The 24,385-nt window shown below is 41.4% G+C and overlaps 1 protein-coding gene across 1 annotated transcript in view; it reads left to right on the plus strand.

Moving 5' to 3' along the window:
* SAMD12 (sterile alpha motif domain containing 12) overlaps window positions 1-24,385 on the plus strand; it is a 231,598-nt gene that overhangs the window by 106,396 nt on the left and 100,817 nt on the right. Inside the window, exon 4 of the mRNA XM_074943920.1 lies at window positions 15,926-16,066. Coding sequence (XP_074800021.1) covers window positions 15,926-16,066 — 141 coding nt within the window. The remainder of the gene's footprint in view (window positions 1-15,925; window positions 16,067-24,385) is intronic.

Genomic DNA, 24,385 nt, shown 5'->3' on the forward strand with positions numbered 1-24,385 from the left:
GCACTTGTCCTTGTTGAACCACATCAGATTTCTTTTGGCCCAATTCTCCAATTTGTCTAGGTCACTCTGGACCCTATTCCTACCTTCCAGCATATCTACCTCTCCCCCCAGGTTAGTGTCATCTGTGAACTTGTTGAGGGTGCAATCTATCCCATCATCCAGCTCATTAATAAAGATGTTGAACAAAACCGGCCCTAGGACCGACCCCGGGGCACTCTGCTTGATACTGGCTGCCAACTAGACTGTTGATCACTACCCGTTGAGCCCGACGATCTAGCCAGCTTTCTATCCACCTTATAGTCCAGTCATCCAATCCATACTTTTTTAACTTGCTGGCAAGAATAATGTGGGAGACTGTATCAAAAGCCTTGCTAAAGTCAAGATATATCACGTCCACTGCTTTCCCCTTATCCATCATAGAAGGCAATCAAGTTGGTCAGGCATGACTTGCCTAGGGTGACCAGGTGTCCCGATTTTGTAGGGACAGTCCCAATATTTAGGGCTTTTTTTTATATAGATGCCTATTACCCTGCCACCCTCTGTCCTGATTTTTCACACTTGCTGTCTGGTCACCCTAGACTTGCCCTTGGTGAATCCATGTTGACTGTTCCTGATCACCTTCCTCTCCTCCAAGTGTATCAAAATGGTTTCCTTGAGGACCAACTCCATAATTTTTCCAGGGACTGAGGTGAGGCTGACCAGTCTGTAGTTCCCCAGGTTCTCCTTGTTCCCTTTTTTTTTTTTTTTTTTAAAGATGGGCACTACATTTGCCTTTTTCCAATTGATATTAAGAAGCATTTGAATACTGCTGATGTAAGACTGCTGCACCTAAATGTTCATTTATTATGTAGCATCAAGAAAATGTAACTCATGTATAAAAAGAATCTTACTTTAAAAAGCAAGTATAAAATGTTTTAACTTCTGCACTGAGGTGGTGAGTGTAAACTAACGTACTGGAGAAAAATGAGCAATTTTGTTACTGCCTCAAGGTTGAATGTGGCCCAATCTGAGTAGAGAGATTTTTCCACTGAACATACGGTCTGGAAAAACCTTTATTAAGATAGTCAGGACCCTGAAAACATTAAATACATGTGTTTGTGCTGTTTCCTTAAAATACAGGAAAATTATTTGCATCTCTACGGGCCTATTTCAGCTCTGATGTAAGTGGGTGCAATGCAGTGGAAATCAGATACGCTCCTATTTACACCAGGACTGAATTTGGCCCAGTATCTCATTAACAGATCTTTAGTCTCTAATGCTAATTGTTTTTAGCAATGTGTTGCCTCGTTCTTTTGGCACATTTAGATTACAGTTCTTAGTGATAGTACAAAAGTGTGATCTATGAAATCTTTATGCAGATCATTTCTAATTTTACCTATCTACATAAATGTATTTCTGTATGTAACAAACTATCAGTTACAAGTTGTTTTTCTCCCAATCTAATTAGTGGCTGATAAGTATTCACTGCAATCAACTCACCCTATGAGTCCTTTGTCAACAGGGATGTCTACACTGCAGTTAAAAACCTGCGGCTGCTGGCTGGCCCATGCCAGCTGGCTCCAGCTCACAAGGCTTAGGCTAACAGGCCATTTAATTACGGGGTAGGCTGGCTGCAGCCCAAACTCCTGGATCCTCCCAGCTTGCAGGGTCCCAGAGTAGGGCTGCAGGCTGAGCCCAAACATCTACACCACAATTAAACAGCCTCTTAGCCCAAGACCCATGAGCCTGAGTCAGCTGGCATGGGCCAGCCACAGGTGTTTAATTGCAGTGTAGACATACCCTTAGTGTGTGGTTGCTTTTCAAATGTAGACTGTATGATGTATGTAAGTGCATTTCTGTCTGTGTGCTGTACTAAAAGCTATGTACTTTAAGAGCTCCTCTTGCAGAGCCTAGGTGTTTACTAATCTTAAGTAGTTTGAAGACTGCAAACTGACTGTTGCATTAGATTTCTAAAGCTGGAAAGAAAACTCATTTAAGATGGCAGATTGCAAATGGGCACATCTTTGTTGAACTCTAGGGCCTCTTGTGTTTGTTTTTTTTATATACACACATTCTCCCCTGCTTCATTTTCTTTCTTTTGCAGATTCATAAGTGTTGGGGATTTTTAAGATTAGAAGGGAGCATTAGATCATCTTGTGTGACCTCCTGAATAACACAGGCCATAGAATTTCTCCAAATTACACCTGAACTGATTCCAATAACTTGTGTTCAACAAAAACGTATCTTCAGAAAGGCAGTCTTGATTTGAAGGTATCAAACAATGGAGAATCCACCTCTTCTCTTGGTAGTTTGTTCTAATGGTTAACTACCCTCACTGTTAAACATTGTGTCTAATTTCTCATTTGAACTTGTCTGGCTTCAACTGCCAGTCATTAGTTCTTGTTCTGCCTTTCTTTGCTAGATTAAAGAGCCCTTTAGTTCCTGGTATTTTTCTCCCCAAGAGGGTACTTATACAGTGTAATCAAGTCACAACTCAATCTCCTTTTTGATAACCCTAAATATATAGAAATCCGTAAGTTTCTCAGTGTAAGGCCTTTTTTCCTTAGCCCTGAATCATTTTTGTGATTCTTCTTTGCAAAGGCTGATCCAAAGCTGGCCAAATCCAGCAGAAGCACTTTCACTGGCTTAAACGGGCTCTGGATCACTCAGAGTTCAAATCTGCCAACTCTTCATCCTTCGATTAGTGCTTCACCCCTGAAAGTGCTATAGTCCTATGGATTTCAACTGGACAACTTTGAATAAGGTGCTGCTCAATGGGAATCTGAGTGACAGAATAAGGTTTGTTATTGCTTGATTCCCCTCTCAGTTAGGGTGGTGAAAACTGGAAGTAACTCCACTGAAGTCTGGAATAACATGATGCAAATGAGATATGAGTCAGACCCACAGAGTATAGTTAAAAAAATCAATATCCATAGCTATAAGAGTGTGCACAAAATTGACTTGAGTTGGCTCTTACAGTGGAAAATTATTTTCCCCTTAGGTTGAAAAATGATCAGCATGTACTATAGGCTGAGGTCCCATCAAAGGTCACATTTTCAGCTTGACAGGTGGGAGGCTGCAGCTTACAAGCCCTAAAAGAGAAATGGCAGTGCTAGATCTAACTGATGCCATTGGTGGGGGGAGGGGAGAAGGGCTGATTCTGAAGTCTGAAGCTTTCTGTAGAGCTTAAACTATGACCATGCTGCTTTTAATTTACCATTTTATTAATGTTAATTATTAACATCATGAATATTAACATGAAACCTCTGTTTCATTTTTAAATAAAAAAGGAAGGTAAAACTAATGCAGGGGCATGGGGAAAAAAGCACTATTGAAAACTGCGGAGATAAGGGTCTGGAGCAGAAGAGGGGAGTTTCAGGAAACAATAATACAAACTGGATTTATCCAGTGTTGGTGCATGAAAGCATGTTTCTAATAGGGTTCAGTTTTGCTTTCCTTTTAAAGTGCTAATGATGGGAAAATCTAGTGCTTTAAAATGGAGGTTCTCAAACTGTGCTCCATGGGGACCAGGGACGGCCCACAGAGATTTTGATAATGGTCTGCAGAAAGCTGTGTGGTCACATGGCATGAGTCCTCTTGATTTCCAGCCATTCAGCAGTAAAAGGAACTAAAAAATAAATCGAACATGTTCCTAATATTACTTTTCTGTGTAAGCCTTTGCTGTAATTGCCACATGTATATTGGACAATGATGAATGGGGAGGAGTAGGTGGTCTGTACAATCCCACATGAGTGAAAAAAGAGTCTCTAAGATAACATTTCTCTTAAGATGTGGTCCACACTATGAAAACTTGGGTGGGGGGAACAGCTCTAAAAGATTTGGCTTTTTTTTTTTTATTACCAGTAAGCAGAAATGGGAGGGAGGAGGTTAATGACCTAGAAGAATGTTTTGTTAGAGGTCTAATATTTTTGAACAAATGGCCAGAATGACTAATGCCAAATTACAGCAAGTGAAAAAATATTTAGTTCCAACTTCTGACCTTGGATCTGGGTACAGGGTTCCCAGAGCAGAATTTGACCCTTAGTCTTGTGACTCTTTGATTGTGTTTTGCAATCGAAGGGGATTAATGAATAACTACATATGCACTCACAGTGGGAGCAGGTGTACGTCTCCCACTTAATTAAATAGGGATCTAGTTTAAATTCACATCTGTTCCAGGGGTTTTCCCTCTCTTTTTTTGGATACTTACCTAAATCTATTTCCAGACGAAACCTCATAACCTCTTTTGGTTTAGAAATCTGGCTAGAATTCTCAAAAGAACAGGTTTTCTGTTGTGGTTTCCAGTACTTCCCAATGCTGGCTGGATTGGATATTCCAAGAAAGCTGTGAGGTTTTTTTGTAGTATTTAAATATTTCTCCTTCTGGCAGAAAATAGGGCTTTTTTTTTTTTAAAGACTCTTTTAGAAACTCCAGAAAAGGTTTTGTTTTGAGTTTTGTTCAAAGGGTTGAATCAGTTCTAATACTATCCAAATTGTCTTGCCCATTCCTATTCTTTTCTACATATTCACTGTATACTTTTATATATGGATGTGTGTTTACTCTTTTTGCCAGTAGGTACGCTCTAATGTGATTCTTTACAATTAATAAAGAAATGGGAGATGTAATGCATAATTAGTGGCTGCCTACTGAGCAACATTAGAGTAACAAGGAATTGAGGAACTGATGTCTGGCTGATGGCAGATAAAATCAAAGGTGTTGACAGATTCACTTTACCTGTCACAAATAGAAAAGACCTTGTAGGTTGTTTATTTGATATGGGTACCATAAATCTACCAGATACATACAATCAAGCAGTAGTGCTGGATTTCATTGATTGAAAAATATGATATGCAGTGTAATAGAAGTCCATTATTACATGTCTTTGGTGCTTAAATATATTTAATTTTGTATAGCCAGGAAGTAGCTTGGCAAATATATATACACCAGATAATGTAGATTTATAGACTGTCTGCTAAAGGTATAAATTTATCCTTAATTTGCTTTGTGGGTCCTGCTTGGTCCTTCCTGAGAGCACTAAAATGGTTGTCTCACATTTTACACCACATTTGAAAAGCAGTGTAATATGATTTGCACCTGAATTTATATTTCAGATGGGAATTCAAGTTATTACTATTTCCTCCTATTAAAAACATCAGGTCCTGAATATGTTCAACTAAAAAACAGGACTGGCTGATAGTCTTTACCCAAGACTTGTAAGGAATCAATATAGTTCCCATCAGTACAGTAAATTACTTACTGAACCACTTCCAGTAATCATGATGTACAATTTCTCATTAACCCCGTCCTTCGTTGCACAGAATTGTGTTATTGACTTAGAATGATGTTCTCTTGGAATCATCTATGGCTCTTAAGTCAAAGAGCAATTAATTCAAAATGTGATTAAAATAAGATACAGTACAGGTTTACAAGTGCCTTTTTGGAAAGCAGTCTCTTAGGTCAGCTCCTGGAAGAGGAATCACTGACTGCCTACTTCTGGAGAAGAGTCTTTGCCACTAATGTCGATTTTGAAAGATAAGTAGGTATCTTCTCCATTTGTGAGCTACCTGGCAAGGAGATAACTTCTGTTAGGGAAAAAATAATAATACATTCCTGCTTTTGAATCCTGATTATAAAATATTTTTTTTTAGTGATTCTGTAAAAGAAACATTATGACGTCCGATTCTGTGTTCAGTAACTTTGGATAAAATTGATCCAGTTTTTAAAATGTTTTTTTTTTCCCACTGGTACTTTTGCAAATTCTTCTTAGGATCTGTAAGTCAAGCTGTGTTCTTTCTGCCTCTTCAGTTATAACTAATTTGAAATTATTTTGCTTTCAAAATTTAGAGGGCTGTTTTGTTGATATCTGGGTAGAATGGAATTTAGCTCCATAGGGGGTGTGTGACACTTCATAAGCAAACAGAGAGACAAGACAAGGTCCCTGGCCACTTATAATCTAAGGGCCAGATTCTGATATAATTTGCACTGTGGAGTACCTTACTCCACAAGTAGTCAGTGGAATCATTTCTGGGATAATCTTACTCACACTGAGTAGCACTTTATCCCAATATGACCAAAGGGTCCAATCTTTTGAGGCAGGTAGCATCCTGAATTCCTACAGACTGAACGTGAGTCAAGGACATGCTAAACCTTGCAGGATTAGACCCTAAATAAGAACAAGAATAGAGAAAAATGACGGATCATTATATCTGGAACATATGAGGATTATGAGAGAGACCACACTAACACAAGAGAGGAAAGGACTGTGGACTTGATAATTTTTGTTAATGAATTTCACAGGTTTATTATTGGTTACTTAGTAGAGCTGGTCAAAAACCTAGAAAAACAAATTCACAAAATTTTCATTTTCTTTCTGGGTTTTTAATTTTGAAAAACTTTGGCAAAAATTAAAAAATCAACTTGCTCTATTACTTAGTTTTCTTTTAATTCATGTTTATATTCTCTTTGGGTGCTGGAGGTGGTATTGGAAGGCCTAATAGAAAAACCTGTGATTTTTAAGAAAAGGATTTTGGAGAAACTAGGTCATTCTTCCATAGCCATATTGGCAGTACTAACAAAACCAAAAACTTTTAGTCTTGTCAGGACATTAAGTAGACATGACTTGAAGACACAGGATCCAGATTAAGTAAGCAAATTCCCTTCTTTACATATAATTTATTGATTATAATTGCAAGTTAACCAGCAAGTAGGACTCAGTGTAGTGCTGTGAAAGTTTAACAAGGTGCTTGAACCCTCACCCAAGTCCAACGCACATACTGTTAAAAGTCAAAATGTCATTCCCTCCCTGATGAGATTTTATGTAGCTATGTTATTTCTTGAATAACAAGATATACAAGCCATTCCTTCTCCTCAAGCTTGCCTGATCCTACACTTTTCTCCAAAGAGCTACTCCCACTTGCTTATATTCAGGGAGGAGTCTAATGAGCCACACCTGTCGTTATGACTCCATCAGTAACTACCTTATACAACTCCTTGCAGGGGTACTATGACAGGGACAGTAGAAGCATCTTGTTGCACAGCTCTATCAAAACAATTTTCTCTCAATCAGACACATGGAACGTTCCCTGGGTGTACTAGTCTCATCCCCAAAATCTATTAATTCTTTACTCTATTCCCCCTTCTTTGCCCTTCCCCCCCAATTCATTTATCCATCAACTTCAACCACTGATCCGTTAGAACCCTTTGCTTTCCCATCCCCAGCACTTCATGGAGTCTCGTTTAGGTGGTTTCCTATCTGGAAACTGCTCCTCACATCAGCCGGTAGCGACAGGTGGTATCTTGCAGCTTCTGCTGGAAAGAGTGATGGTAGCTTGATTATCTATAGGGCATTGGGGTGGTTTGGTGAAGCAGGTCTCCACTGATTCACTGGTGATATTCCATAGCTCCAGTGCAGTTGCCATGGTCAATACTAAAGCAAGTGCAACTTGCAGCTTGCTAGCTGCCTGCACAAGCAGCAGCAGTTCACTCCCAGCCTCAGATAGGGCTGAAGCTATCAACAGTAGAGGCAGCATTAGCGTTTGGGGTAGGCCTATGAAACAATTTCCTCCTTCTTTCCCCATAGGTGACCAATTCCTGTCCACTGTCATCATACCACTGAGTCCAGGCCAGGACCCAAGAACTGGGGAGAAGGATTAATAAAATGGTTCATAGAATCATAGAATATCAGGGTTGGAAGGGACCTCAGGAGGTCATCTAGTCCAACCCCCTGCTCAAAGCAGGACCAATCCCCAATCAAATCATCCCAGCCAAGGCTTTGTCAAGCCTGACCTTAAAAACTTCCAAGGAAGGAGATTCCACCACCTCCCTAGGCAACGCATTCCAGTGTTTCACCACCCTCCTAGTGAAAAAGTTTTTCCTAATATCCAACCTAAACCTCCCCCACTGCAACTTGAGACCATTACTCCTTGTCCTGTCCTCTTCTACCACTGAGAATAGTCTAGAACCATCCTCTCTGGAACCACCTCTCAGGTAGTTGAAAGCAGCTATCAATCCCCCCTCATTCTTCTCTTCTGCAGACTAAACAATCCCAGTTCCCTCAGCCTCTCCTCATAAGTCATGTGTTCCAGACCCCTAATCATTTTTGTTGCCCTTCGCTGGACTCTCTCCAATTTATCCACATCCTTCTTGTAGTGTGGGGACCAAAACTGGACACAGTACTCCAGATGAGGCCTCACCAATGTCGAATAGAGGGGAACGATCACGTCCCTCGATCTGCTCGCTATGCCCCTACTTATACATCCCAAAATGCCATTGGCCTTCTTGGCAACAAGGGCACACTGCTGACTCATATCCAGCTTCTCGTCCACTGTAACCCCTAGGTCCTTTTCCGCAGAACTGCTGCCTAGCCGTTCGGTCCCTAGTCTGTAGCTGTGCATTGGGTTCTTCCGTCCTAAGTGCAGGACCCTGCACTTATCCTTATTGAACCGCATCAGGTTTCTTTTGGCCCAATCCTCCAATTTGTCTAGGTCCCTCTGTATCCTATCCCTGCCCTCCAGCGTATCTACCACTCCTCCCAGTTTAGTATCATCCGCAAATTTGCTGAGGGTGCAATCCACACCATCCTCCAGATCATTTATGAAGATATTGAACAAAACCGGCCCCAGGACCGACCCCTGGGGCACTCCACTTGACACCGGCTGCCAACTAGACATGGAGCCATTGATCACTACCCGTTGAGCCCGACAATCTAGCCAACTTTCTACCCACCTTATAGTGCATTCATCCAGCCCATACTTCTTTAACTTGCTGACAAGAATACTGTGGGAGACTGTGTCAAAAGCTTTGCTAAAGTCAAGAAACAATACATCCACTGCTTTCCCTTCATCCACAGAATCAGTAATCTCATCATAGAAGGCTATTAGATTAGTCAGGCATGACCTACCCTTGGTGAATCCATGCTGACTGTTCCTGATCACTTTCCTCTCGTGTAAGTGCTTCAGGATTGATTCCTTGAGGACCTGCTCCATGATTTTTCCGGGTTCTTTTGATTGTGCCCCTAAGTTAACCGACTCACTTTACATAACAAGCATGTTGGCTTTTTTTAATTCTCCTTTCTCAGCTTCCTGCTGCAGAAGTGGATTCGGAGGCTTGTTCCTTACAATTTGTTTACCAGTCTTTACATCAGGTTGGAGGGCTGTTTTTAAGGCTATCTTGGCAAGGAAAACTAGGAACTTACCTTAAATGAAAGCTCATGCAGCCCAAAGGCTGCTCTATGATGTGAGCCACCTCCAAGTAATCCATGCTGGCACAAGAGGCTTGTTCTTACCTGCTGAGTTGGGAAAGAGCTAACGCTAGCCCACACGGGCAGAGTGAAAGGCTATGATTGGATTCTTTAAGTAGAACCAGATTTGCAAACATGTTTTTGAAACTAATGAGGTAAGTCTGGGCACAGTTTGTGTAACATTTGCTCTGCACAAAAACTAGGGAAGCACATTACTATCAATTAAGCAGGAATATTCATCATATCATGTCAACAATCACTTTTCAAATTATGTGGTACAGTTTGTGAATTTAAACTAATTTGTCACCTGGATAATTTAGGCAGCTTAGTGTATCCTGTGCCACAGAGTTACTGAGCTGGCTGCAGTAGATCGTTCACACATCTCAGTCAGTGGGAATTCTGCCTGTATTAGGACTGCAGAATTGTACAAGGAGTTGCAACGGAGTATGTCCAGATAGCCTACTTAGGTCTTTTCCTTCTTATGAGTTAGCTGCTGTGCCCCCTCAATCCGTGTACTGAATATTAGGTACGGATCTACATATGTACATTGTGTATTGAATGCAGGAGATAAAATAATCTTCCCTGCCCAGAATTCAAATCATGTCACTCCCTTCCACCGGCTTCGTCTTACCTTATTCATAAAATCTGAGCTTTTCGTAGTCTTTATGAAGGCCTTACACAAATGTGCCCTGCCATACGTGTCTGCTCTCATTTCTTACCGCTTCCCTCTCAATTCTCTCCACTCAGCTGATAAATCACTCCTTATTTCTCTCTTTATTTCCTTTTCTAATTCACCTTCAGGCCTTCTTCCATGCTACCTTGTATATACACCTAGAATAATCTCCCTTTGCCAAATTTCAAACTTCATATACGTAAAAACCCAGAAAATTGGCAGGAGCAATAATATAAATAATAGACTAATAATACAAAGTAGCATCAAATACTTGCTTAGAAAAAGAACTGTAAATTACCACCACAATAAAAAGAAGTTTTTAATAACGTGCTGTCACCCAAAGTGGGAATTAGCTGCTCCTCCCCTGGTTGCAAAATCCAGCTTCACTCCTGGTTTCCTACCTTTGCCTCTTCCGGCTTGTGATGTTCCTTTGCTTCAGTGCCGTGACAACTGCACGCCTTTGCACTCGCGAACAACAGCTCCTCATCTGGCTCATTCTCCTAAGTCATTTTAGGAAAAAATGCTGTCACTAATCCATTATTGAAATAGAAAATAAAGTAAAAGGAGGGTGGTCTAAATTAAGTCTACCCTCTGGTCTCTAGGTCTGCTCTTTGTGAAGGATGTAAGCTCTTAGGGCAGAGATCATTCCATTTGTTTTGTTCCTAGTACCAGCCCAAGTACACTGTTGGCTGAGGTAGGAAACATACTCAAATGACAGGGTGGATTTGATTTAAATCAAATTGATTTTAAATCATGATTTAAATCACTAGTCAGGGAGACTCAATTTAATCATGCATTTCTACATAAAAGTGCATTCTTGTCGGTTGTTATAACCTTAATACAGTGGTTCCCAAACTTGTTCCGCCGCTTGTGCAGGGAAAGTCCCTGGCGGGCCGGGCCGGTTTGTTTACCTGCCGCATACGGAGGTTCGGCCGATCGCGGCTCCGGGCCGAGGGATGTACTGGCCACCGCTTCCAGCAGCTCCCATTGGCCTGGAGCAGCGAACCGCGGCCACACTATCCATTTTTAAAGTGATTTATTTTGAAAACTTTTCAGATTAGTTTTACAGCTAGATCAGAAAATGAATGATTGGGTGGTTATTTCATTTACCAAAGGTAATTGAAGCAAATATTTATGAAGTCAGTGGGAGGTGAACTATCTCCAGTTCAACAGGTTAATCATTAATATTTGGAGGATTTTCTTGCCATGCTGTATTAGGAGGAGAACATCACCAGTAAATTGTTTTATTTAACTAAAACAACAACGTTCTGTATTCTGGATTTTTTTCTTCAACAGCAAACATATAGTATTTTAACAAAACAAGCATATGAATTTTTGAATTTTGTTAAACATTCAAGTTTTTAAAAATCAGGTTTGTTTTTGTTAAAATTGTTTTTAACTAAAATAGTTAAATGAACTTTTTTTAAAAAACAAATTAAATTGACAATGTCAGCCAGGTCAACATGAAAAACTTAAAATATTGGCTTCTGCAGCTAACTCAGTCATCTTCACTTTCATTTTCCTGTTTGTTCATAATCTGGAAAAGAAAAAGAAGCTTTCCTGCTTTTTCAGGTCCCAAACGATTTCTCAATTTGGAATGAATTAGTCCACAGGAAGAAAATATTCTTTCTATACCGGCAGAAGAAGCTACTGCTGTTAAAAGTGAGATTATCACTTCAACAGTCTCTGAATCCAAGTGCTTAAGTGACTTCCACCAGTTCACTGTTGTGACTTTCTTTAAAACATCATCAGCAAACATATATTTCTCGAATGGTTCACCCTTAGCTCTGAAGTTTATTATAGTTGGCATTATGGAGGGATGATTGCTGGTTGTCCATGTCATAGCCAACTCCTCTTCTTCATTAGTTAAGGTTTGACCCTGGTACTGAGTATTGAGAATATTTGCAAGAAAATGATCTGGAGAAAGTGCTTGTCCCATTCATTTTTTTTAATGCTTGTAATTTAACTCTGTCATTGCATATTTCTCTTTTTAAGATCTTACTCAGTTCCTTCCAAATTTCAACAGCGTCAGCAATAAAACAGCTATTTCCCTGCATTTTGTTCAAGGTTACGGAAATAGGCTTCAGGGTACTCAGCATGTGTTCAGCATTTCTCTTAAGCCCAGTGTTGAGAACTTTGGCTATGACAGTGCCATCTATTTTTTCACTATTTTGTTCACAAACTATCATCAGATTAGGCCAGTTCTTGATACAGTGCTCAAAACAGTCCACTACTGAGTTCCATCGCACGTCTTGATGGGAGAGTTAGCTTGATTCCTCCCACTTTTTTCAGAGCAGCTCCTGCAAAGTGATTGTTACGGAAGTATTTTGCAATTTCAACAACATTAGCCTTTGTTTCTGGAACACTGAAGTCTTTGGCTAGGAGGTGCATCAAATGAGCACTGCAACCGTATGTTGTTAGCTTGGGACTCTCTTCACGCTCTTCTAAATACGTAACTCCTTCTCATCTTGGATACATTTGCAGCATTGTCTGTGGCCAAGCTGCGTACTAGACATTTGAATTTTTTTTCACAGTTTGTTATAGCTTTTACTGCTACTTCTTGTAAGTATTCTGTGTGTGCATTTCCTGATGTATCAATTGTTTCTGTAAGGAAGACATTCCCTTCTTCTGTTGTCACACAAACACATACAACAGGATCATTGTGGACATTGATCCACCCATCAAGGCTCAGGTTAACAATTTCACCCTCTAGACCTTTTGCACACTGCTCAATTTCTCTTTCATACACTTTATCCAGCAATTTGCCTGCGACATCTGCTCTGTTGGGTGGACTGTATCCTGGTCTTAATGACTGAACCATGTTAATGAAGTGTGGGTTCTCAATCATACAGAAAGGAGAGTTTGTTACATAAACAAACCAGGCAATTTTTTAATCAATTACCTCTTTTTGTAATCTGCTGGTTCTTGTCGCAAATTTATCTTTGTTTTTTTCCTGGATGATGGAGATTTTTTTTTCTTTTTACTATAGGTGATATTCTGTGGCTATGTGACTGAAACACTATCATTGGCAGGTAACTCTGAAACTATAGAAAATGATGGTGATCTTGAAGGTGGATAGTATTCAGAGTCCTGTATGTTGAGGATGGATTCTCCTAAACAAAATAAGTCAATGCAGTTATTTAATTATTATTACCATACTGCTCATTTAGTATTACTCACTGCATTCACTGACACTCAGTACTACTTTAAAGGTGAAATTGTAAACGGAAGATCTGCCTATTTCAGCTGTTTATTTTTTATCAGAACTTCATCTAAAATGATAGTACCATACAGTAACAACTATATTTTTTGCTCAAACATGAGAATTCAAGAACAGTCCAGAAGGAAGACAGGCAGCCCTTAAGAAAGAAGTATGAAATAAAAATATTTACCAACCTGAAGATCCTGCATGTTCAGACGTGTTCCTTTCATCATCTTCAGCGCAGCTTCCTCCTGAGAAGGAACACTTCTCATGATGTTGTTTCATTCGGGCAACCAGGCCTTGCATTTCTTTGTTGCACTGTTTGCATTTTGCACACGTGCCTGTCTTACCCACAGGTAGAGGAATGTCCTTAAAATATTCCCAAACTGAGTCTCATTTATGGCCTGCTGCCATTATAGGTTTTCCCTTCTAGTGAGAGAATGGTCTGGTAGATCTCAAATCAGTGAAGGCTACACTCAGAAAGACCTCAAGGCTTCTGGAATATGCTGCTCAAACAGTTTCACTTTTGTTTCTACTGCCCATCCCTCCCTTCTCACATTTATCTCCAGACTTCGTCTCCTTGTCCAGATCTATTCTGCCCCCAACAATCTTCTATTCATTGAGCTTTTTGAAACTTTGCACTTTTAGAGAGAGGTAAGAGGTTGACTCTGTGTACACAAATTTGCAGAGGGACAATAGGGTTCAGGTCTGTTGTTTCTCACCTCTTATTTATTTATTTATTTATTTATTTATTTATTTAAAAACATTTTTGCTTTTAACAAGCAATTGATCTCTGGAGACACAAATCCACTGTTTGAGAACTGCAAAACTAAGTATCTCTGATGGTATCTTCTAGACTGAGCGCCGAGTCCGATTCGGTAGATAGAAAGATTAACCTAAATAATCTACACAGAAGCCCCTGGAACCCCATAAAATTGGTCCCTAATCCATGAACTATTGGAACTCATTTACAAAACTTTTCTTAAACATTACATAAATATATTTCTTCATACTATAGAATTAGAATTTATAATCCCTATTCCATGAAGAGATATCTTTGAGCTATAATGTATCTTAATTAAAACTATCTTTTAATAGGTTTTTTCCTCGAAAACATTTTATCAAAAAAATCAGATTTAAATTTTAAAAATCCGACTTTTTTATTTTTTTAAAAAAATCATTGATTTTTATCCACCCTATCAAATGAGAAATAAATAAATGTCCAGAAGAAAGATATTAAAAGCTGTAACTGTTAGCCAGGTAGGTGGACAGAGCTGGAGGAGCCACATGGCCTCCTTATGTCCTGACACATTATTACGTACTGTAACTCTCTGCCCAAAGGTTACAGGGATGCTTGCACTTTTTTCATTGAGGACTTTAATTTTTGCTTGCTTTCAGTTGCTAGATTGGCATTGGCACTGCATTCTTAGACTGTTGCACATCCTTTGTAAATTGCTTTGAGATGTCTTGGTATGATAATGTGCTATAACAATTGAAGTCCTTATTACGGTCTCTTTCACTAGGGTAATTTGAAGGCTGGCATTGATCTATAAGACACTAATTTCCATATTTTGGTATTACATTAACCAGTAGACTTCCTCTGGTTTATGATTTCACAGAAAGGCTTGCTGGGCAAGGGGTTATCATCCTTAGTGCTAAGGAGTGCCACCACAAAACTGGGACAAAATGCATGAATTATTGTCATTCTCTACCTGAGAAAGATATATATATATATTCCTCTGTCGATGATGCTGATAATGATACTGATATATGACAAGTGGAACCCAAAGATGCAGATTTAATAATTAAAAGACAAACTAGTAAGCAAATGAAGCTGAACGTAGAGAGAAGCAAAGGGCTGAGTTTGCTTTGAACAAAAATCATGTGCCAGATTTTCAGGCAGTGTAAATCAGTCTAGCCCCAGCGTGACTACTAGCATTGGACTGGAGAGGCAAGAACCCCTTTGGAAAGGAGAGAAGATGGGCTTCAGTGGGCTGTGGGGCTCATGGCTGGGCCTAACCACCAGCAGTAATACTTTAGGGGCTAAAAGAATTGGGAAAGTTTTTCCTCCGCTAAGATAAAGGGGTTGGAAGCACCGCTGCCGTTGCTTCATGCTGTGATTCTCTGGTGGACCTGGGTGCCTTAGTGCTTGTCCTACCACCATGTTCTGCCGTCCTGCTATTTGCTGTCTCTTAATTTAGCATTTATATTACAGTGGAGTCCAAAAGACCAGATCAGAATCCCATTGTGCTAGGCACTGTAATTGCACAAGACGATTCAGTCCCTGTCTGGAAGTGCTAACAGTCTTATTTGTATGAATTTAGCATGCTCTGCATTATGGGCTATCTCAGACCATGATGTCATAATACACTGGCATGCTAAATGCCAATATGAAGCATCCTGCCAGCCCAGGATTCAGATCCATAATTCAGTTACATCTGTACTCAGTCTGTTGCTGTTCAAAGGGATCTTGGGAGGGCAGGGGATGGGGAGGCTGTTCAGAAGTATCCAGGGAAATTTTGCTGTCATCCTATAGGCCAGTCTGAGCCTGCTACAAACTATGATACCTCAACATGTATAAGACAGATAGAACTTGCCAAACTCATTTTCACTGATGTAAAGCTAAGATTCTGAACCTGGATCTCTGGAGTGGAAAGTAATTAACTCACCAAGTCAGGTATCCCTTTTGCATTTTAGGTCTACTATATTATGAATCAGATTGTTTTACAGCTGAGGATTTTAATGCAGCAGAATGAGGTTTATTTGCTAGAATGAGGTTATTACATCAATGGAAATCCTTGGGTGACTTTCTTCTTTTTACTTTTGGATCCAGGCCGTGCATTGCTGAGGCTTACTGACAAGAAGCTTGAACGAATGGGGATTGCCCAGGAGAGCCTACGACAGCACATTTTGCAGCAGGTGCTTCAGCTGAAAGTGAGAGAAGAAGTCCGAAATCTACAATTGCTTACACAAGGTAGGAAATAATTTCAGTGTGGGCCTATAAAAAGTGAAGGTAAAGTTCAAACAAAGACATAAAAGGTGATTTGACTTTCCCCTGTAAGAAATGATGCATGAAGATCTTATCGACTCCAAATACTTTCCTAGTGGTGAACACAAGGGAAAACAATGCATAAATAAAAAAGGTATGTTAAGCTGACTGTTGGCATGAAGAGAGTAGTTTTGATCTACAGCTTGATGGCATTCTCACTTAAATGCCTACTTACTAAGACAAAAATAACTTGACTGTTTAAAAAGAGCAATACTATAAAACTGTCTGTCTTTGCAGACATTGAACATTTGCATTAATTGTTTACTCTCACCATTGGATAAAAGAGTAATCTCAGTAATCTCTTATGGTTAAGAGCTGTCAATGAGAATTACCTGAGAGGCATCTGAAAAATGTAAAGATCTTGATTCTACTTTCCCATTGGGGTAACTCCATTGATTTTACTAGAATCGTTCCTAATTTATACCAGTGGAAGTCAAAGCAGAATCAGATTTAGTGTGATGATCTTGTGTGTGTGTGTGTGTGTGTGTGTGTGTGTATGTGTATCTGGGGGGAGGTCATTTAACAACAACAAAAGCCTGTACATCTTTTCCAAATAAGGCTAAAACATTTCATAATGGCTTGCATTATTAGTTCTATTGAGGCATTTGTAGCTGCTGTAATAATATGGAACAGAGAAGACATTGTACTCACAATGTAAAGCAATGGTTTGGCATCTTTTAATATAGCTCTGTAGTTATCCATCCTTGTATAATGAGGTTTGATAATCCAGCCAGATAATTTCCATGATGTTTTGGTTTAATGCCCATTTTGTGTCAATGTATATGAAAAGAAATATGTTAAAATATACTGTGTGCACTGAGGAGCACTATGTATTCCGTATGCAGCATTATGTAGCTGACTAAACTATTTACACTGTACTGGGAAGAAACTCATTGGTTAGTCCAGTAACTGCCCTTCGACAGGAAGAGCCTCTGGCTCCAAATGAACTGTTCCTCTGGCAGGTTTTGATGTGGTTTCTAATGCTGATGGGCCATAGTTCTAAGGTTCTTCCTGTCAGATGCATGCCTCTCCAGCACCTCCACGGACGTGTTGTGGCACTGCTGGTGTGTTGCACTTGGCACCCCAAACAATTACCCGCACCAGATTAGTTCAACCCCTCTCTGCAATATCTTGTTTATTCACTTATTCTAGAGAGGGTAACTCACTTGTTTCGCTGCTCACCCTGGGTCCATGTAAGTGTCCTGGTTAGTTTCCTCTCCTGTTCCAGAGGTCCGTACTTTGGGCAATTCCTCTTCTTAAGACAGGAGCCTCCTAGCTCTCCCCCTTGGAGCTGGTGTGCTTTAGGCCAGCTGTAGAGCCTCAGGCAGCTTCTCCTCCTGCTGGCCCATTTACTGATCAATCCTTCCACCCTCAGCCTGGGAGAGTTCAGCAGGCAGAACTTCCCCTGTGCTGTCCTCCTCCTGTTAATTCATGGCCCTGCAGGAGCCTTTCTACAGGCATCTGCCCTGCTATGACGGAAGGAGGCAGAATTTATGTTGAGCCCTTCTTCCAGCTCATTCTTTATTGCCTGGGTGAGAGGAGAGCCTTGCCCCATCTTCTCTGTAAGGCTCCAGGTCCCAGACCCTTAAAGACATAGCAAAAGGATTCCTTCTAAATGTTGCTTCTTTCCAGGACCCCTTTCCTCTGTCTCCATATTTCCTCACCTCTTAAAGGCCCATGCTGTGTGACAGGGAGGACTGTGCAGTACGCAATACTGACCTTAAGGAACAGACTACCCTGTCACTCTACCACCTGCAAATATCACCTTACTTTGTCCGAGCTGCTTAAAGCTAGTGTGTGTAGCTGTGATATGAACAATAAACTGGTCTTCAAAGTGCCTTACTAAGCCTTGGTCTACACTAGGAGTTGAGGTCAAATTTAGCAGCGTTAAATCGATTTAACCCTGCACCCGTCCACACGACGAAGACCTTTTTTTTTTTACTTAAAGGGTTTTTAAAATCAGTTTCCTTACTCCACCCCCAACAAGGGGATTAGCACTGAAATTGGCCTTGCCGGGTCGAATTTGGGGTACTGTGGACACAATTAGACGGTATTGGCCTCCGTGAGCTATCCCAGAGGGCTCCATTGTGACCGCTCTGGACAGCACTCTCAACTCAGATGCACTGGCCAGGTAGACAGGAAAAGGCCCGCGAACTTTTGAATTTCAATTTCCTGTTTGATCAGTGTGACAGGCTGCCGGTGACCATGCAGAGCTCCTCAGCAGAGGTGATCATGATGGAGTCCCAGAATCGCAAAAGAGCTCCAGCATGGACCGAACTGACCGCTAGCTGTCTGGCGTTGCAAGCTTCCACAGGGCTATTGCCACTCGCTTCTCAACTGTGAGGGCTGCTCTCATCTTGGTATTCTTGCATCTCAGGCCAGGGGAAAGCAAGTCACAAAGTTCCATGAAAGTGCCCTTACGCATGCAAAAGTTTTGCAGCCACTGGGAATCGTCTCAGACCTGCAACACTATGCAGTCCCACCAGTCTGTGCTTGTTTCCCGAGCCCAGAATCTGCGTTCCACCGCATGAACCTGCCCCATTAGCACCACGATGCCCACATTGCCAGGGCCCGTGCTTTGAGAGAAGTCTGTGTCCATGTCCTCATCACTCTCGCCACCGCGCTGACGTCGCCTCCTCGCCCGGTATCGCTTTGCCAGGTTCTGGTGCTGCAGATACTGCTGGATAATGCACGTGGTGTTTAATGTGCTCCTAATTGCCAAAGTGATCTGAGCGGGCTCCATGTTAGCCGTGGTATGGCGTCTGCACAGAAAAAAGGCATGGAACAATTGTCTGCCGTTGCTCTGACGGAGGGAGGGGCAACTGATGACATGGCTTACAGGGTTGGCTTACAGGGAATTAAAATCAACAAAGGGGGTGGCTTTGCGAGAAACAGAATGGCCCCCTCAAGGATAGAACTCAAAACGTCAAGGATAGAACTCAAAACTGGGTTTAGCAGGCCATTGATTTCACAGAGAGAGGGAGGAGAAAATGAATACAAAACCAATCTGGTCTATTTCTTGTTTTGATCCACTTCATCTATCTTTATACATCTTGCTGGCAGCAGACTGTGCAGTACGACTGCTAGCCATCGTCATCTCCTAGGTGCTCAGCAGAAGACGGTGCAGTATGACTGCTGGCCATCGTCTTCTGCTGGCTGCAGATTAAAAGACAGTGCACTGCCGGTAGGACTGAATCGCCATGAGACGAAACTTAAAAGGGAAATGACCTGGCTGAGTCACTCCCATGTTTGCCCAGGTGCCCCTGACCTCATCGAGGTCGGTTAAAAGAGCACCCAGGACTACGTCGACGACGGCTACCAGTTATACTGCACTGTCTGCTGCCAAAAGGCAATAAACTGCTGCTGTGTAGCAATGCAGTACCGCGTCTGCCAGCACCCAGGAGACATACGGTGACGGTTAGCTGAGCGGGCTCCATGCTTGCCGTAGTATGGCATCTGCACAGGTAACTCAAGAAAAAAGGCACAAAATGATTGTCTGCCCTTGCTTTCATGGAAGGAGGGAGGGAAGGGGGGCCTGACGATATGTACCCAGAACCACCCGCAACAATGTTTTAGCCCCATCAGGCACTGGGATTTCTACCTAGAATTCAAATGGTCGGCGGAGACTGCGGGAACTGTGGGATAGCTACCCACAGTGCACCGCTCCGGAAGTCGATGGTTGCCTTGGTACTGTGGACACACTCCACTGACTACATGCACTTAAAGCATTTGTGTGGGGACACACAATCGACTGTATAAATACACTTTCTACAAAACCAACTTCTATAAATTCGATCTAATTTCGTAGTGTAGACATACCCTAAGGAGATGGTGCCCAAGGTCCTCAAATGTTTAGTGGTCCACCTCTTCCTCAAAAAGTCATCTCTTCAAACCATTGCTTGCCAATTTCCACCCCGTCTCAACCTTTCCCATTAGAGGGAATGTGATTTGAGAGGTGGCTGGATTTTAAGTTCCAGTTTTAACTCAATACCAAACACGCTGGAAGTTTCCCCCACATGTTTAGGTCCATTGATGGAAGATGAGACTATGCTTGTAAGGACCATTAATGATCCACTGGCTTTCAATTTTGAGTCAGTTAGTTATTATAATCCTGCTGACCTCTCAGTAACTCTTGATTGGCCACGGGGCATTGCTTTAGGGTATATCTACATTTCAGCTTGGGGGTGCAGTTCCCAGCTTGAGGAGACATACTTGTGCTAGCTCTCATCCAGCTTGTGCACTGAAAGAGCGTAACCGTGGCAGTATCAGGGGCAGGGGCAGGCAAGCTTCCCCAAGTACATGCCCATCCAAGACCCCAGTCACATACTGGGCCAACTAGCCCATCCCGTTGCTCACACTGCCATGGCTACCCTCATTTTCAGCATGCTAACTGGATGAGAGTTCGCATGGGTTTGTCTCCTCAAGCTGGAAATCACGCTCCCAGCTCAGAGTATAGCCATACCCATATTGACTAATGGGTGTTGCAGTCTTGTCTGAGACTACTCTCTAGTAGCTCCACTGGGAGCTTGACAGTCAACTGGTGGTATCAGTCATCAAGGATCAATCAGTAATGATTGACATTTCAAGTGATTTCATGTGGCATCCTCCAAGATTTTAGCCTGTTGCCCATGCTGTTGCGGAAACACATGTGGCCTTTGGTAAAATCACCTATAAACACAGGATAGAATATCATGAATCTGCTGCTGATAGATAGATAGATGCAAGTCTCTTGTCCTGGGCAGACATCTGAGTAATCTGGTCTCTGCCTTGGGAGCTTAGGTAGACAAAGTATCCCTCTGGATGCCCCCTTATTCTCAACCTAGAAGAGAGTCTTACAGGTGGGTAAGAATAATCATTATGAAGAGGTTCCCCCCGTTTGTTTTGTGAAAGGAACGTGTTTGGAAATGGTCAGATTAAGAATCGTGATGTGATTTTTAGTACACATTTTCCATAGAAAGCCATGTGTCTGTTGGATATTCAGCGAAATTGGTTTGCTCTCGCTCTCCCTCCCCCAGCTGCCCAGTTTTCTCAGGCTGTGTCTAAATTTATCCTGCAATAGCTTAGCAACAGCAGTAGATACCTTCATAACCACAAGCCCTTATTAAAGTAATGTCCTCTTAGTACTCGTCTACCAGAGATTCTTGTTTGTAGCTGTTCGGGAATTCAGGGCACACCTTCATCCTGATGAGTATTGCATCTATGCTCAGACATCTTCTGCCTTTTAGGGATTTCACCTCCATACCTTAGGTCAGAAGGTGACCATGATTAACCTGTGGTGGCCTCTAAAGTTTGAAGTTATTCTAGATAATTGGTGTGAGAGAAAAAGTTTCCCTCATTGCACAATTTTGATGCTACTTAAGGGAAGGAAGCAGGACATTTAGTTAACAAACCCCTGCCTGAAGTTATTCAGTGCATAGGCTGGCCTCTAAGTAGTCTGATCCTAATCCAAAGCAGTTCATTGAAATCAGTGGAAACACTCCCATTGACTTCAGTGGACTTTCGATCAGATCCTGATTGAGGTTAGGATCCAATCAAAGAACAGCGAAGATTAAAAAGATGCATTACATAATATTTATATATAATGTAATTTATTTTAATAAGTGTTTTTCATCTACCTTCCATACAGAAAGTTCATATGTAAATTTTGCTTGACAGATAGCAATTGCACTGTGTACAGCCTTCCTCCATACTTCTGTTGTAGTAACTTACTTACAAACCCATGTCACACTCCGTCATTCAATGCACACTGTCCAGGCTGTGCTGGAGATCTGACAGCAGCAGTATTATGTGATTGTGTAATTGAATGCTAACAGGGTTCCTTCCCCACTCTGAACTCTAGGGTACAGATGTGGGGACCCGCATGAAAGACCCCCTAAACTTATTTTTACCAGCTTAGTTTAAAAACTTTCCCAAGGCACAAACTTCGCCTTGTCCTTGAACAGTATGCTGCCACCACCAAGTGATTTAGACAAAGAACAGGGAAAGGACCACTTGGAGTTCCTATTTCCCCAAAATATCTCCCCAAGCCCTTACTCCCCCTTTCCTGGGGAGGCTTGAGAATAAACAAGATGAGCACAGACCAGCCTTGGATTTTTAACACCCAAAAAAACCCAATCAGATTTTTAAAAAACAGAACTTTATTAGAAGAACAAAAAAGATAAGAGAACAACTCTGTAAGATCAGAATGTAAGATAATCTTACAGGCAGTCAGATTTAAAACATAGAGAATCCCTCTAGCCAAAATCTTAAATTACAAAAAGACACAAAAACAGGAATACACATTTCCTCTAGCACAGCGAATTTTACAAGCCAAAACAAAGGAAACCTAATGCATTTTCTAGCTAGATTACTTACTAACTTTACAGGAGTTGGAGGGCTTGCATCCTTGATCTGTTCCCGGCAAAGGTATCACACAGACAGACAAAAGCCTTTTTCCCCCTCCTCCAGATTTGAAAGTATCTTGTCCCTTCATTGGACATTTTGGGTCAGGTGCCAGCCAGGTTACCCGAGCTTCTTAACCCTTTACAGGTAAAAGGATTTTGCCTCTGGCCAGGAGGGATTTTATAGCACTGTATACAGAAAGGTGGTTACCCTTCCCTTTATATCTATGACAAAGGCTGTATCTTGAATTTCAGTGGGACTATTCTTGTGAGTATGGGCTGCCTGATTGGGCCCATTATCAGCAGAAATATTATCCCGACCTCCACTGAGCTAGAAGGGCTTCCTCACCTGACCGAGGTTTTCCGCAAGAAACCCAGCAAGGTCACGGAACTCATTTGGCAAAATATCTGCAGATGTCTCATGGGGAGAGGCTGGAATCATCATTATTATATTGTTTCTTCCCTAATCCTGATTCATAAGAGCCAAAAAACCATGTCTTACATAACTACACAGTGATGGCGTGAAGCTAATTTTTGATTTTCAATGCTAGTCCAGCTCCTAGCTAGCATAGAGAGAAGATGTCCCATTAGCATTGGCATATCAGACCTATGTGGAATACTGTGATTTTGAACAAAATGTTTTTAGACAGGGATCTGCTAATGGTGCTTGGATTTAGGTTCTGTGTCATACCTGCACTCTGCATATTTTTAAGGTGGAATTATGCCCATTTATAAATTGCTCTGAGAGTTTCAAACTGGGCTAAGTTTGAAACTGGGCTACTTGAAGTTAACCAGCTGATCACAGAAATTGATGCTAATTCTGTAGGAAGATTTCCCCTGGTAACAAAATACATTAGATTAAGGCCATATGCCTCATTATAAGGGATTGCTACTGTTGATGCTTGTTGGCATTATACGACCAGTGAATGCCTCATCCTGTGCTGGTGCTCAGCTTCTGAAGAGGGTATGTGCACATTGTTAACCATGGTAAATTACTCACAGCTACAAATAAACATTATACCCCGCCCTTGCTAAGGAGTAGTCCAGTTCCAAATCTACTGAGGTATCCTAGTAATGCATCTGCCTTAGATTAATTTAAGTGACCCTAAAGGTCCATCTTATCTTTTTGAGGGATGTAGGAAAACTGCTGCCCAATGATGGTGTGACGTTGCACCCCATAATGCTTTATAGAAATATGCTTATGAGTGTAAATATGATGTAACTGGAATAGGTTTTATGCTAGATATGCCATGTAACATATCTTTGCAAAGGTTATGATTGACTGAATATATCATCCTATTTGTATGCGTGTATCATTTTTATATCTGAAGGTATGAGCGTTGGCGCTATGCTTGTATTTAAAGTGTTTGCTGTCGATAGCACATAAGGCAGATTTGGTCAACATAGTGTGAAGGGATAATTCAAGTAATTGGGAGTGCTTAACTAACAGCAGACTTTGTGAGACGTCAATCCACATCTGAGCTTTCCTGGGAACGTTCAAACTAACATGTAAACAATGGCATCAGCCTCCAAAGAACTGAATCATTCATAGACATGTGACTTTCCCAGGTGGCTAGAGACCCCATCTTGTGACTCTGATGTTGCACAAGAGAGAGGCTATATAAGGCCCTGGACACCCCTCCATTTTGTCTTCATCTGGCTCAAAAGATAGCCTCTCCACCTCAAAGAGATGCCTGAAAGAAACTGGAACAAAGGACAGTAACTATGGAGGTGTGAGTGATTGCTGGACCCAGACTAGGAAGGAGTCTAGTCTGTCAAAGAAGTTTATTGGAACATCTCTGAGGGTGAGATTTACCTGCATTTAGTTTCCTACTGTATTAGGCTTAGACTTGCGTGTGTTATT

Source organism: Natator depressus, chromosome 2 (assembly GCF_965152275.1).
Source record: "Natator depressus isolate rNatDep1 chromosome 2, rNatDep2.hap1, whole genome shotgun sequence".
NCBI classification, from domain to species: domain Eukaryota; kingdom Metazoa; phylum Chordata; order Testudines; family Cheloniidae; genus Natator; species Natator depressus.